The sequence below is a fragment of the Gopherus evgoodei genome, chromosome 10, assembly GCF_007399415.2.
Source record: "Gopherus evgoodei ecotype Sinaloan lineage chromosome 10, rGopEvg1_v1.p, whole genome shotgun sequence".
NCBI lineage: Eukaryota > Metazoa > Chordata > Testudines > Testudinidae > Gopherus > Gopherus evgoodei.
The window spans coordinates 55378393-55392240 of record NC_044331.1 but is presented as its reverse complement, the minus strand read 5'-3'; the positions used below and the strand labels follow the sequence as shown (position 1 = coordinate 55392240).

Genomic DNA, 13848 nt, shown 5'->3' with positions numbered 1-13848 from the left:
CAGTGAGTAACTAGCCGTATCATTCGTTCCCACATGAAGGATAATCAACGGATTCTTTCCCGCTCCCGCTAAGATCGTATTCAGTCTCAGGTCCACATCCTGTATCTTAGCCCCTGGCAGACAGCACACCCTTCTGTTCTCCCAATCAGGTCTAGTTACAGGCCTGTCTACTCTTCTCAGGCCTGCCTCTTCCCTAGTCTGCCTTCCTGGTTTCTCTGCCTTGGTCTCTTCACCTTCTCCTCTCTCCAGCCTGAGAGACAAAGAAAAAAAACCCAAACCCAGCAGTTTTTCCAATTTGAAAGGGCACAGCCTGCCTGTTGGTTCCCCTGATCAGGTGCCAACTCAGGTAAAGCTTCTCTTAACCCTCTACAGTTAAGGCAATTGGTACAGCTGCTAAGGAGGATTCTATAGCTGCTGACTGGCAGGGTGCCCATAAATGGGAGCTCCCCCCCCATTTATCACAGAGGGATTGAAGTTGAAATTAAGCAAGTTCTTTGAAAATAAAGCAATGTTCTGCCTGACACAGATGACTGGTTGTGATTAGATCAGTGGTGACAAACTTCCTACCAAAAATAATCTGACTTGGCATGGCTAAGTACCATTTTAAGAAGAATTTTGGTGTTTTAAGTGATGAATGTTTAGAATAAACACCCTTTTTTAGTAACATAAAGCAATGTTTTAATCAGCCAATAGGAATCCTGTGCCCAGTAGCATGTAAAAAGCTAAACATACAAAATAAAACAACTGGCCTGTTCTTTCATTGATGAGCAAGATCTCAACAGTATTTAGAATTCTTTAATGTTATAGAAGTCAAAGTATTATGACCTTCAGCAGGTCTTGTATTGCTAATATAACATTAGTTAGAATTTGTTTTCAAGTGCTACTGCTACTCGTATTATAAGACAGCATATAATGTGCTTTATTTTATAGAATTATAGACATGTAGGGCCAGAAGGGACTTCAAGAGGTTATTGAGTCCAGCTTTCTGAACTGAGGCAGGACCAAATAAACCTAGGCTGTCCCTTACGGTGTTTATCTAGCCTGGTCTTAAAATCCTCCAAAAATGGTAATTCCACAACCTCCCTTAGAAGCTTTGTCCACAACTTAACTACCCTTATAGTCAGAAAGTTTTCCCTAATATCTAACCTAAATCTCTCTTGCTGCAGGTTAAATCCATTTCTTTTTGTCCTACTTTCAGTGGACATAGAGGACAATTGATCACCATTCTCTTTATAACAGCCCTTAACTTATTTGAAGACTGTTGTCAGTCCCCCCTCAGTCTTCTTTTCTCAAAACGAAATATGCCCAGTTTTTTTTAACCTTTCCTCACTGGTCAGGTTTTCTAAACCTTTTATTGTTTTTGTTGCTGTCCTCTGGATTTGCTTCAGTTTATCCACATCTTCCCTAAAGTGCATCCCCTCCATTTGCTAAGCTAGCAACCCTGTCAAAGAAGGAAATTAGGTTGGTTTAGCATGATTTGTTCTTGATAAATCCATGTTGTTATTCCATAACACTATTATGCTCTAGGTGCTTATAAACTGATTGTTTTATAATTTGTTCCGGTATCTTTCCATGTATAAAAGTTAGATTGACTGGTCTATAATTCCTGAGGTACTTTTTAACTTTGTTCCCCTTTTTAAAGATAAGCCCTCATTGGCCCTTCTCCAGTCCTCTGGGACCTCACCCATCCTCCAGGAATGTTTGAAGAGAATTGATAATGGTTCTGAGATTGCTGCAACTAATTCCTTTAATACCTGGCCTACAGTGAATTTCATCAGGCTCTGCTGACTTGAGTACACCTAATTTATCTAAATGTTCCTTAACCTGTTCTTTCCCTATTTTGGTTTGCATTCTTTATCTGGTAATCATTAACCTTTTTGGTGAAGACTGAAGCAAAATAGACATTAAACACCTCAGCTACTTCTTATCATCAGTTATTAGCTCTCCTTCCCCACTAAGCAGAGGACCTGCACTTTCCTTCATCTTTCTCTTGCTCCTAACATATTTATAGAACCTCTTCTTTCCTTTTATGTCCCTTGCTAAGTGTAACTCAGTTCGTGCCTTAGCCTTTCTGTTTAGTCCCTACATGCTTGTGCTGTTCTTTTGTACTCCTCTTTAGCAGTTCATCCACGTTTCTACTTTTTGTAGGATTCCTTTCTAATTTTTAGTTCATTAAATAGCTCCTGATGCAGCCAAATTGGCCTCCTACTATTGTTCCTATCTTTCCTTCAGTTTGGGATACTTTGCAGTTCTACCTTTAATACTGACTCCTTGAGAAACTGCCCATATTTGTGAATTCCTTTATACCTTAGATTTTCTTCCCATGGAACCTTACCTACCAATTCTCTGAGTCTGTTAAAGTCTGCTTTTTTGAAGTCCATTTGTGATGGGTTTGGTCACAGAAACCCCCTTGGGACTGTCACTTGATGTACTGAAATTACCTCTGAGCACTTTTTCCCTGCCAGCTTGGGACTCCAGAACCCTGCCTTGTTGAGTCAGACACGTTAGCCTGCTGCAACACAGACCCAGGTCTGAACCATGCCCCCAAAGCTGCAGGCTTTAACTGAAAACCACTCAGCAGATTACCTATCTCCAGCACCCAGACACTCAGCTCCCAATGTAAAGTAAAACCTATTTCCCCATGCTAATTTTTTTCCCCTACTGTTACTCTTGTCAACTATTGGAAATGGGCCATCCTGATTATCACTACAATAATTTTTTTTTCTCCTGCTGATACTAACCCACCTCAACTGATTACTCTGTTTATAGTTAATATGGCAACACCCATTTTTTCATGCCCTCTGTATATATATATCTTCTTACTGTATTTTCCACTGCATGCATCCGATGAAGTGGGTTTTAGCCCACGAAAGCTTATGCTCAAATAAATTTGTTAGTCTCCAAGATGCCACAAGTACTCCTGTTCTTTTTCCAATTCTCAATGGGCTCCAAACCCCAAATAAATTATTTTTACTCTGTATAAAGCTTATACAGGGTAAACTCATAAATTGTCTGCCCTCTATAACACTGATAGAGAGAGATGCACAGCTGTTTGCTCCCCCAGGTATTAATCACTTACTCTGGGTTCATTAATAAACAAAAGTGATTTTATTAAGTGTAAAAAGTAGGATTTAAGTGGTTTCAAGTAATAGCAGACAGAACAAAGTAAGTTACCAAGCAAAATAAAACAAAACATGCAAGTCTAAGCCTAATACATTAAGAAACTGAATACAGGTAAATCTCATCCTCAGAGATGTTCCAATAAGCTGCTTTCACAGACTAGACTCCTTCCTAGTCTGGGCCCAATCCTTTCTCCTGGTACAGTCCTTGTTAGTTCCAGCTCAGGTGGTAACTAGGGGATTTCTCATGACTGGCAGCCCCTTTGTTCTGTTCCACCCCCTTTTATAGCTTTGGCCCAAGGTGGGAATCTTTTATCTCTCTGGGTCCCCACCCCTCCTTCTGAATGGAAAAGCACCCTGTTTAAGATGGATTCCAGTATCATGCGACATGGTCACATGTCCTGTGAGACCCCAGCCTTCATTCTTCCAGGGCTGGCCTGCAGTCCCCAGGAAGGTTTGAAAGTAAACAGAGCCATTCACAACCAATTGTCCTAGTCAATGGGAGCCATCAAGATTCCAAGCCACCATTAATGGCCCACACTTTGCATAATTACAACAGGACTTCAGAGTAATACTTCATCTTACTAGCTTCAGGTACAAGCATAATACATTCATACAAATAGGTTGAACACACTCAGTAGATTATAAGCTTTGCAGTGATACCTTGCAAGAGACCTTTTGCATAAAGCATATTCCAGTTACGTTATATTTACACTCATAGGCATATTTCCATAAAACATGTGGAGTGCAACCTCACACCATTATCCTTATCCTGCTGTTCTCACTCCTTCCTGTACTCAGAATAATAAAAGCTATCATTTCATGGTCACTTTCATCCAAATTGCATTCCGCCTTCTGATTTGCAACCAGTTTCTCCCTCTTGGTCAGAATCAAGTCTAAAATGGCTGCCACTCTGGTTACTTCCTCCACTTTTTGAAATAAGAAGTTGTCCCCAATGTCCCCCATGAACTCACTGGAAATTGTGTTTTAGTGTATTACTTTTCCAACAGATGTCTGGGTAGTTAAAGTCCCCCATTACTACCAGGTCTTGCAATTTAGATATTTCTGTTGTTTGTCCTAGAAATGCCTCATCCATCTCCTCTCCCTGATTTGGTGATCTCTAATAGACACCACCACCACCATGATCCCTGCTATTTTCACTTTATAATGCTTTAAAAAGTATATTAATTAAGCTTCCCAAGCTCTTTTTGAGGAGGGTAGATATCATTCCCATTTCATATATGGGGAAACTGAGGTGTAGAATTTAAGACTTGACCATGGTCACAAGTTGTATTAGGATCAGAGTTTCTGCATCCCAGTGCTTTTGATTAGACTAGACTTCATTGATATAGTCATAAGCATTGGATGTCTTAGCCATTTCTTAATGCACACAGTCTCCTTTGCTACATTGCCACCCCCTTTCCCTCTCTTCTCTCTCTCTTACTCTCTCTTGTTTCTCCTTCCATAGATGAACCAATTTGAAAAGATAAAGGAAACACTTTTTCACACCATTAGCCTGTGACTCTCATTGCCACGATGTATTGTTAATGCCAAGAGTATGGCAGTCTTTGAAAAGTGATTGGATGTTTCTATGGATAACAAGGATACCCACCATTATAATAGTAATATTAAGTATGAACACAAGAGTTCTGGTTGTAATAAAAACCCTTCTGATTTGGGGCATGATCTGTCATCTAGCAATTGGAGGTTAGGAGAAGGTGTTCAAAAAAGAAGTGGATAAATTCATGGAGGATAGGTCCATCAATGGCTATTAGCCAAGATGGGCAGGGATTGTGTCCCTAGCCTCTGTTTGCCAGAGGCTGGGAATAGGCGACAGGGAATGAATCACTTGATGATTACCTGTTCTGTTCATTCCCTCTGGGGCACCTGACATTGGCCACAGTTGGAAGACAGGGTACTGGGCAAGATGGACCTTTGGTCTGACCTAGTATGGACGTTCTTATTTTCCCTGTGGACAACTGATCTTATAACTGCTACTGCTGGGTTTCTTGCATCTTCCTCTGAGTCATTCAGCATTGGACTAGATGGATCATTGCTCCAATCTATTTTGGTAATTTTTTGGTTCCTTACGGTGTGCTAATTGGTAATGTTTGTCCTTTCAGGCCCTGGGATTGCTATAAACAGTATTAGTGTCTCCTCTACCTTCTGTGCCACAGCCTCAGAGGATGGCTATGTACGGCTGTGGCCACTGGATTTCTCAGCAGTCTTCTTGGAGGCTGGTGAGTAGACCATGGATCCCTCTTACTCATTCCCCTCTCAGTTCTGCATTCATATCAACCTAGCCCTATGGGACCAAAGCTTTCCTGGAGGAAAAAGGGAATGCAGCCTAGAGTTCCACTATACTGCTCTTCCAATCCATTCCCAAACCTGAGCTCTTGTGAAGAGCAACAGAAATTCATTCTTAGGCTTCTCTTATGGTGCTCTCACAGTGGGCTAGACTCTGGTGTGGAGTAAATGCCACGTCCTGCAGTGAAAAGTTAGATAAGTCTGTACAGAATGAATCTTGGGGATTATCTCTTCAAGAGTGGTCCTTGTTTTTCTGGAATTCTGAAGAAAGACAGGAGTCTTCTGAGTAAGGTAACTCTTAGTCCTTAATGCTTATTGCATATCTGTCCAATGAAAATTTATGGGAGAAGCACAGGAGTTCTTCATCCATCCTGGAAAGAAATGCAGTGATACTGAAAAATAAAGACTTTTTATAAATAAACTGGCTTGATTTTGTGGCTAGACTAAAACCTGAGAAAAGTTAGTCACAAATCACTCAGGAAAGTAAAGGACATAGAAATGAAATAAAAGGGTGGTCACTTAACTATGATCTAGACCTACCACTTTTTTGGGCCCTGGGATAATTTATCAACTGGTACATCTGTTTCCCCAGAGCATGAAGGTCCAGTGAGTTCTGTCAGCATCAGTCCAGATAGTCTCAAAGTTCTGTGCACCACCTCTACTGGGAACCTGGGTTACCTGGATGTACAGTCCCGGGGCTACAATACCCTCATGCGCTCCCACACTGACTCTGTTCTGGCATTCTCTGTGGATGGGCTCCGGAAGCAGATGGCTACGGTGTCCCAGGATAACACCATCCGGATCTGGGACCTTGCGTCCATGCAGCAGGTAGTGTAAGCTCAATGAAGATAGAGGTAGTAGAAGTCAAAACTCAGCTTTGCTGGTGGAGCTGTAAAAGGAAGTCAGCACAATCTTTGTTTATGTCAACTGACTGTAGCTAGTGCTAGCAACATATCTCACTTTAAAATCTCTTAAATCTACCCCAGACAACAACAGATCCCTCCAGAACTACTGCATGAAGTTCAAGATGTTTCAGTGTAGTTTGGCTTTAGCTCCAAAAGTCAAATATTTAAAATACCACTTGCTTTTCTTCCATCTACTAAATATTGTAGGTTAATGCTAGGCCATAATGATCAGGTCTCTGTGGGTATGAGTACACTTCAATAAAACCCTCATGGCTGGCCTATGTCAGCTGATTTAGGCTCAGACTGTAAAATTGCAATGTAAACGTTCAGGCTCAGACTGGAGCCCAGGCTGTGAGACCCAGGAAGGGGGGAAGGCTCCAGCCCAACCCTGAATGTCTACAATGCAGTGTTATAGCTCCGCAGCCCAAGTCCGTTGAAGTCCATAGAAAGACTCCTCCTGATTTCGCTGAGCTTTGGATCAGGCCCCAAGGGATTACAAAGCTTTGCTGTAATGATAGGCTTGTGACGGGGAACTGGGATGTTATCTCATTCTGCCACATACTGCTGCCAGGTTTTGCATATCCCCAAGCCATGCTTCTGTGTGTCCCTTTCCCACAGCTATATGACTTCACTGCCTCTGATGAGATGCCATGTACTGTGGCCTTTCATCCTGCACAACAGATATTTGCATGTGGGTTCAGCAGTGGAGTGGTGAGAACCTTCAGCCTGACTGCCTCTGATCTACTAATGGAACACAAGTACGTTTGACAAATGGATATTGTATATTCATATCTAAAAATCTAAATGATGGGAGTCACGGCAATGGTGTGAGTAAGAAGTCCATCCACATGAGTGAAATATCAGGAGCTAACATTAGTGTAGGGCCATAATGGAAGAGCACATTCCTTAGGACTTAGCCATCTCATCACGTGAGTTACAATGAGCTGGTTTTGGAAAGGAAAAGCCTAGTGGGGTCATGGCTGTGGGGTGCATGGGTTTTGGGTTTGTTTTAAGAGTCAGGCGTGACTGGGACTCTCCACCGTAGAGGAAGGTGGCCAAGAATAGGGGAGACATGTTGGGGGTCCACCAGACAGGATGCACTTGAGAGCATTTCTGTTGGGGAGTGAAGAATGATCAAAAGTACATGTCAGTGTGTGGACATGTCATCCTGGAAGCTGTTGGCAGCAAGAGCACTGCACTTGTTGATTAGTCTCCCCCAGCACCCTTGGGAATAAAGACAACCAACCGTCTTGTACTACGACAGGGAAAAATAGGGTGGGCTTCTGACTGTCCCTGGCACTGTTTCTGATCTCCTTCCTAATCCAGGGACTCCTCCACTGCACTTCACATCAGTCTGCTCTGCTTTATTGCCCCAGTGTCTCACGTGTTTTCTGTGTTATGTAGGCAGCACCGTGGTGCAGTCACTGGTCTGACCTTCTCCCCAGATGGCAATTTGATGTTCAGTTCCTGCTCCCATGGGACCCTGGCTCTTTATAACTGTGCAGCCCAGAAGAGTCACATCCTCAGAGTTCTGGGTAAGGGTTCTGCATCCCTCTTTCTGATGTTGTCTCCAGGGCTAAAAGGCTCGAAATTCCAAGAAGTAATTTTCAGAGGGTATCCTATGATCCATTTGAGAGAAGTTAGCTGTATTTCTTTCTTGCCTGTTAATATTGCTCTCACTGAGGTTCTGTTAACATTTCATTGTCACTCTGGTTTCCAAAGGTTTGTAACTGGATTGATGTATTTTAACGTTGCAGATGGGCTCACATTGCATGTATATCCTCTTTCAGATTGAATGCACGCTTAAAAAAAAAAAAGAAAGAGTGATAGTAGAATTACAGTAGCACATAGAGGCCTCAACTGAGGTAGGGGGCGCCATTCTGTTAGGCACCATACAAGCACTGAGAAATGGCCCCTGCCCCAAAGAACCTCCAGTCTAAACAGGCAAGACAGACAAAGGGTGGGAGGGGAAGCAGAGGCACAGATAGAGGACGGGACTTGTCCAGGGTCACACAATGTGCCAGTATGAGAACTGGAACTAGCACCCTGGGCTTCTTGACTCTGGTCTGAAGCCAGTGCCCTAGCCATACTGCCGCCCTTTTTTTCCTGTCCACCCCTAGAAATAACACATGATCTTAAATCTAGAGTGGCCTTTTTCAGCAGTAGGCTAAATATAGACCAGTCATCTTGATTTCTGTGATAAGACATTCTTTTGAGTTCATCTATTAACTTAAACTTACTTCACTGTACTGCAGTTTTTTGCAGCCATTTCTCTTTACGGATTTAAGCTGTTTAAACCCTCGCTGAGATCCATGTGCAGTAACTGCTTGTCACAATCCCCTGCCTATGCTAAAAAAAAAACCTACAATAAAATCCAACTTCCTCCATTGATATTGCACTGTGGTACTGTGTGTGCCTCAAATATAATCCGTTTGCTCAAATTGCAACCCCATTTCCAGGCATCCCCAAATTTTGGGCTGTTTCAGATCTTGATGTGAATGTTCTGATTCAGATCTATCTTTAATGTGTGTATAATAGCTGTTCAAGTCTGGCACCTTCCACAGCACAGATTTACCTTTTGCACCATGCTGGGGTACTGGCTCAGTGCTGATTCAGAGAGAGGAGTAACACCTAAAACGTTAATAGAATGAATTTTATCTCAGCTGCAGTATATAATCAGTCACTCTCCCTTTAGGCTATCTCTCCTTCCCGTTTATCTAATTCACCCTGTGTTTTGTCATATCCAGGCAATGTATTGTCCCAAGATGCTGAACATAGTCCCAACGCTTTGGCCCTTAGTGGGGATGGACGTCTCCTCGCCTTTGTGGGCCCCTCTAAGTACACTGTGACCGTTATGGATGCCCATTCTCTGGATGAGGTAACTGGAAGGAAGTTGCCTTGATCCAAAGGGAGAATAGAGTAGGAGGGAGGGCATTCCTGGCATCACACGCTGCAGAATGCTTTGCAGGGTAAGGAAAAGAGATTTCTTCCCAGATGGTTCAAGAACCCCATAAATCCTATTTGGTGGAGTCTGACATAACCCTTTTACATGTCTTTCGCCATGTGGAAAACACTTGGCATGTGGTTTTGATTTCCTTCTTTTGGATGCTGCTGTGGGATGGAAACACCAAATCAGACTGTCTTCCTTCCACAATCACATCCAGCCCTTACGGAGCAAGAGGTGAAGTTGCTGAAAAGCAATAGGGAATCTTACAGCATCTGTACCTTTATAGGAAATGTCTTCTTGAGTAATACACACTTACAGTGCCTGCCCAGAGCCACCACTTAATCAGGTAGCTTGAGAAGATTAAAGGGGAAAGAGAGTGAGGTACATTTTCCTCCTCCTTTTGCAGCCTCAGACAATAAAGCAGTGGGGGAAATGGTCTAAAAATATCCTCAGATTGTGTAGAAGTTCCTTAGGATTCCCTGCCATCTGGATCATTTCATGTGGAATTGTTCACTTCAGGAACAGCTGTTCAGCTTCAGGAAGCTGGTGTTCAATAGCTTCTTGTTTCGCAGCTACTGAGGATAGATGTCAGCATCCTGGACTTGGACAGCACCAGCTTAGACTCTGCTCTGAGAATCATCTTTGCTCCCATGCCTGTTGGCCACCTCTTGGTGTCCACTTCCTCCAACAAAGTCCTTGTGCTTGATGCCAAAACTGGGCGCTTGGTCCGAGAGGTAAGGAATTTGTGAAGTGAATGCTCTGTGGTCTCTGGGATATCCCTCAGTTTCCACAGCTCTTGACAGTGAACATCGGACTCCGTGATGAAGTCCTGGCAATCACAGGCTTCTAAGAAAAACTGAGTCACCTGAAGTACGTAGCTAATATGGTTATTCCCCAGATGAGGTTAAATCTGTTCCCTCCTGCTTTGCTCCCTCACACTCCTGTCACCCGACTGAAGAGTACTACATTTATCCAGATTCAATGTGTCTAACAAACTTTGCAGTCTGTGCACAGTTACAGAGTGATGTAGGATTGGAAGCAATCACAGACCTTCCATGTAAGGAGCAGCTGGGCATCTTTGCCCCCTCTCTCTTACTGTTTGAAACTTTTTTTTATCAGAAGAGGGCAAAAGTATTCCCTTGCATAAACCCCTTTTCCTCCCATTTCCAGTTGGACATCTTAGACAATTTGTCCTTATGTTTCTCGCTGATCAAGTTGGAAACAGCTGGTTCAGCTAGCAGTGATGATGTCTTGTCTTGTTCACAGGTGTCTCGTGTGCACAAGCTATCCTGTTCTTCATTGGCACTGAGTGAGGATGCCAGGTACCTGCTGACGGCCGGTGATAGGGTTGTCAAAGTGTGGGACTATAAGATGAGGTTCGACATCAACTTTCAGGTACTGGACACAAGGGAAAAAAATCAGTGGCGCCTTACACTTTTCCACTGTGAATGCCACTTAGCTCTTCTGAGCAGAAAGCAGTAGTGCAGCTAACCTCCTCCACATGGGTTTGCCAAGGGCCGTCAACCTCGATTTGTCCAGTATTGATCCATGGTTCCCAGTCATAACTGTGATAGTTTGTCCAATGGGGCATGGATGGAGAACACCAAACTCATTTCACTTAATAATAATACTAAATATTTCTATACCACCTTACCATCATTAAGTAATTCTCACCACACCACTATCCAGGACATAGATAGGCAGGCATTACCCCTTTTACAGATGGAACAAAAGAGAGTAATGAAGTGGCTTGTTCAAGGTCACACAGGAGTTGGGCAGAGCCAGGAGGACTCAGGTTCTTCCAGTTTCCAATCCCATGCTCATTCCTCCAGACTACTGTGACCTCATTAAAGAATGACCCCAAAACTTAGCTGTGCAGGCCTGGTGTATGCACCCTCAGGAGGTACATAAAAGAACCTCTATTAGGTAGTTGTGGACAGAATTCCCCCTGTACTGTATATCCGATAAGGTACGATAACTATACAGAAATATATGAAAGAGCCTTTTCCAGGAAGGCCCTTTACCGCCTTATCTGTGCTGAGGGGAACCATGAATGGTCCTAAGAACATGTAAAGGTGTAGCAGTTGCATTGGAAGTAGAAGAAATGCCCCTCCACTCTTACTTTCTCCCAGGTATATATTGGCCACTCTGAGCCAGTGCGACAGGTGGCCTTCACCCCTGACCAACAGCACGTCATCAGCATTGGAGATGCCATCTTCCTTTGGGACTTCTTAGCTGTGTCTAGAGTGGAGTCACCCAAGGCCAAGTAAGAGCACTGCAATCCTTCATCAAATCTCATTGGCTTGGGAATGCTTTCCATTGTTCCCGTCTCTCTCCTGTTCTCACCCCCATTGTTGTAACTCTTGTCTCATTACCTTTCCAGTGTTCATCCCTATGTTGAGTCCCTAGTACCTCCCAGAGCTGGTGAGTTTGCCTCTTTCATTTTGTTACCCATTCAGACACATTTTTCCAAAGCGATTTTCAGGACACAGGAGAGCCTTGAATTGATTATAAATGGGATTTTAGCTCTTTGGCCAAGGATGCCAGGACACTAAGAGCTAATTCCTTGTTTGTGCTAGGGATTAATCTGCGGTTTGAAATCTCTGGTGATTAGTGTTTCCCCTTGTTACAGAGACAACTGTTGGGGAGGGCAAGGGCAATGTGGGTCAGCCATGGGCTAGCTGATAAACTCCTTCCTCATCTCTTATTTTTCATCCTCAGCTCTGTTACCTTAACCTCTCCTGCTTTTCTCTTTCTCCACTGTCTCTTCCTTCTCACCTCTCCCTTTCTCTCCCCATGAGGACAAAGGATAAGGCATCTGTAAATGATTTCATCTGGGTATGAGGAAGCTGGAGAGCTGAGCATATTGGTACTGTATTGCCATTGCCTCAGCCTGTCTTCAGAGGACGTCAGAGGAAATTACCCAGTCCCCTTTTCTGTTCACAGAAGCTAACTCTGAGAAGCTAAAGGATTTTACAGCCAGTGCCAATGAGATACCTCGCCAGTCAGCTCCTCTTCCATCTCTGGCCTCACCACCACATCTGGATATCAGCTCTATCCACCAACCAGGACGTGATGGTGAGAAGCGGAATCACCTGTAGAGAAGGGGAATTAAGGTTTCGTTGGGGGAAAACTCCCTCTATAATTCAACAACTGCCTTGGCACCCCTTCCCTCCACCTCCACCTCCACCTGTAGGTTGAGATGAGCAACTCTGCACCTTCCCTTCCCAGCCTTGTACTGTCTAGTAATTATTGGTGCCATTTTTTCCCTTGCCCCCTGGTTCCATCTACTGAACTGCTGGCCAAACATTTCCAAGGGTGCTGTGAATATCTCGGATCTCTGACCTTGGATGAATTCTGGATTCTCCCCACAGGCAACAGGAAAATGCCGTGGGGAGAATCTGGGCATTCACATGCTTTGCTTTGTAACCTCTCTGTAATTGAAGGATCAGACACTCATGAAATAACCCCTGAGAAGCACAGAATAACTCTCCCCTCATTTCTACCAATGTTCTTCTGCAGATGTTTTCTCTGAGTCAGATGAAGGGGAGGAAGCAGGTCTGAAAGGCAGCAGCAGAGGGGCTGCAGATGGAAACAAAAACCACTCGGTCCTTGTCATGGAGGAACCAGTCAAGAATGAGGAGACTCTTGTTGTGAGGCCCAAAGTGAGTCAGGAGTGTTCGAGGTCTCCCAGACACTCAGAAAATGGTAAATCAAGGGGTGTTCTGGGCCTATGAAGAGCTTCGCTGTTTTGGGGAGCAAATAGAGCAATTGTCTGCAAGGCAGTGTGCTTCTCGCAATAAAATAAATGAGGGAGAATCCATGAAAAGATAGACACAAGTGGAATGTTTTAAGTTGCATTCTGCCCGGTGTCTGTAGAAATACTGATGGCCTGCCATAGGATTCTGGGAGGGATGTGATTTAAGCGACAAGATCAAATGCAGTATGCATTCCTAGAGTTCCCAGATTATATTTTGCTTCTTTTGGATATAATTTGTCACAGGAATAGAGTAAAGGAAATTTCTTTTGGTCTCTATGACTGTTTGTTGTTTCTCTGTCTCCCTCCCTGGTCCATCTCCATCTCTGCTGCTTCTAAGCACACAGGGGTCCTTTCTACCCTGTAACCTGTCTCTGCTTTGAAATTGTGCTTTCTGTTAAAGCTTTCAAGGTGTCTATTCATAGAAATACAACATCAAAGCTGCAGCACCTCATGGCTAGCTGCCAGAGGCATGAAGCAGCCAGTGCACAAAGCCTCAGGCAAGATTTGTCAGAGAGCTTCCGTTTAAAAGTAAGGCTTGTCTCACTATAAAGTCGTGGTTTTCTATTTGCTTGGCTTGTTCTTCTCAGGTACTGATGCCCATAGTGCACAGTGTGGTAGTACTTTGAGTTTGTGGAGTATCTGTCACCCTAACAAAATGACAGAAATAGGTTATTGAATTATAGTCTGTCTTTACACCTGGTATGCTGGCATTTTCCAACCAGAGAGGGGATTGGTAGGAAAATATGTATATCTATCTCTGTGACCCTTCCCCCTGGTGCAGCCATTTGCACCTGAGAAGAGTGGGTGTGA

The 13848-nt window shown here is 43.6% G+C and overlaps 1 protein-coding gene across 2 annotated transcripts in view; it reads left to right on the top strand.

Annotated features, from left to right (window-relative positions):
- The window catches only part of WDR90 (WD repeat domain 90), a 53146-nt gene that overhangs the window by 21887 nt on the left and 17411 nt on the right, over window positions 1–13848 (top strand). For both annotated transcript variants that reach the window (XM_030577063.1, XM_030577064.1), the window contains exons 18-28: window positions 5243–5359; window positions 6019–6254; window positions 6950–7089; window positions 7736–7866; window positions 9079–9209; window positions 9851–10012; window positions 10545–10673; window positions 11411–11544; window positions 11662–11702; window positions 12225–12356; window positions 12801–12986. In XM_030577063.1, the coding sequence (XP_030432923.1) occupies window positions 5243–5359; window positions 6019–6254; window positions 6950–7089; window positions 7736–7866; window positions 9079–9209; window positions 9851–10012; window positions 10545–10673; window positions 11411–11544; window positions 11662–11702; window positions 12225–12356; window positions 12801–12986 (1539 nt within the window). The remainder of the gene's footprint in view (window positions 1–5242; window positions 5360–6018; window positions 6255–6949; window positions 7090–7735; window positions 7867–9078; window positions 9210–9850; window positions 10013–10544; window positions 10674–11410; window positions 11545–11661; window positions 11703–12224; window positions 12357–12800; window positions 12987–13848) is intronic.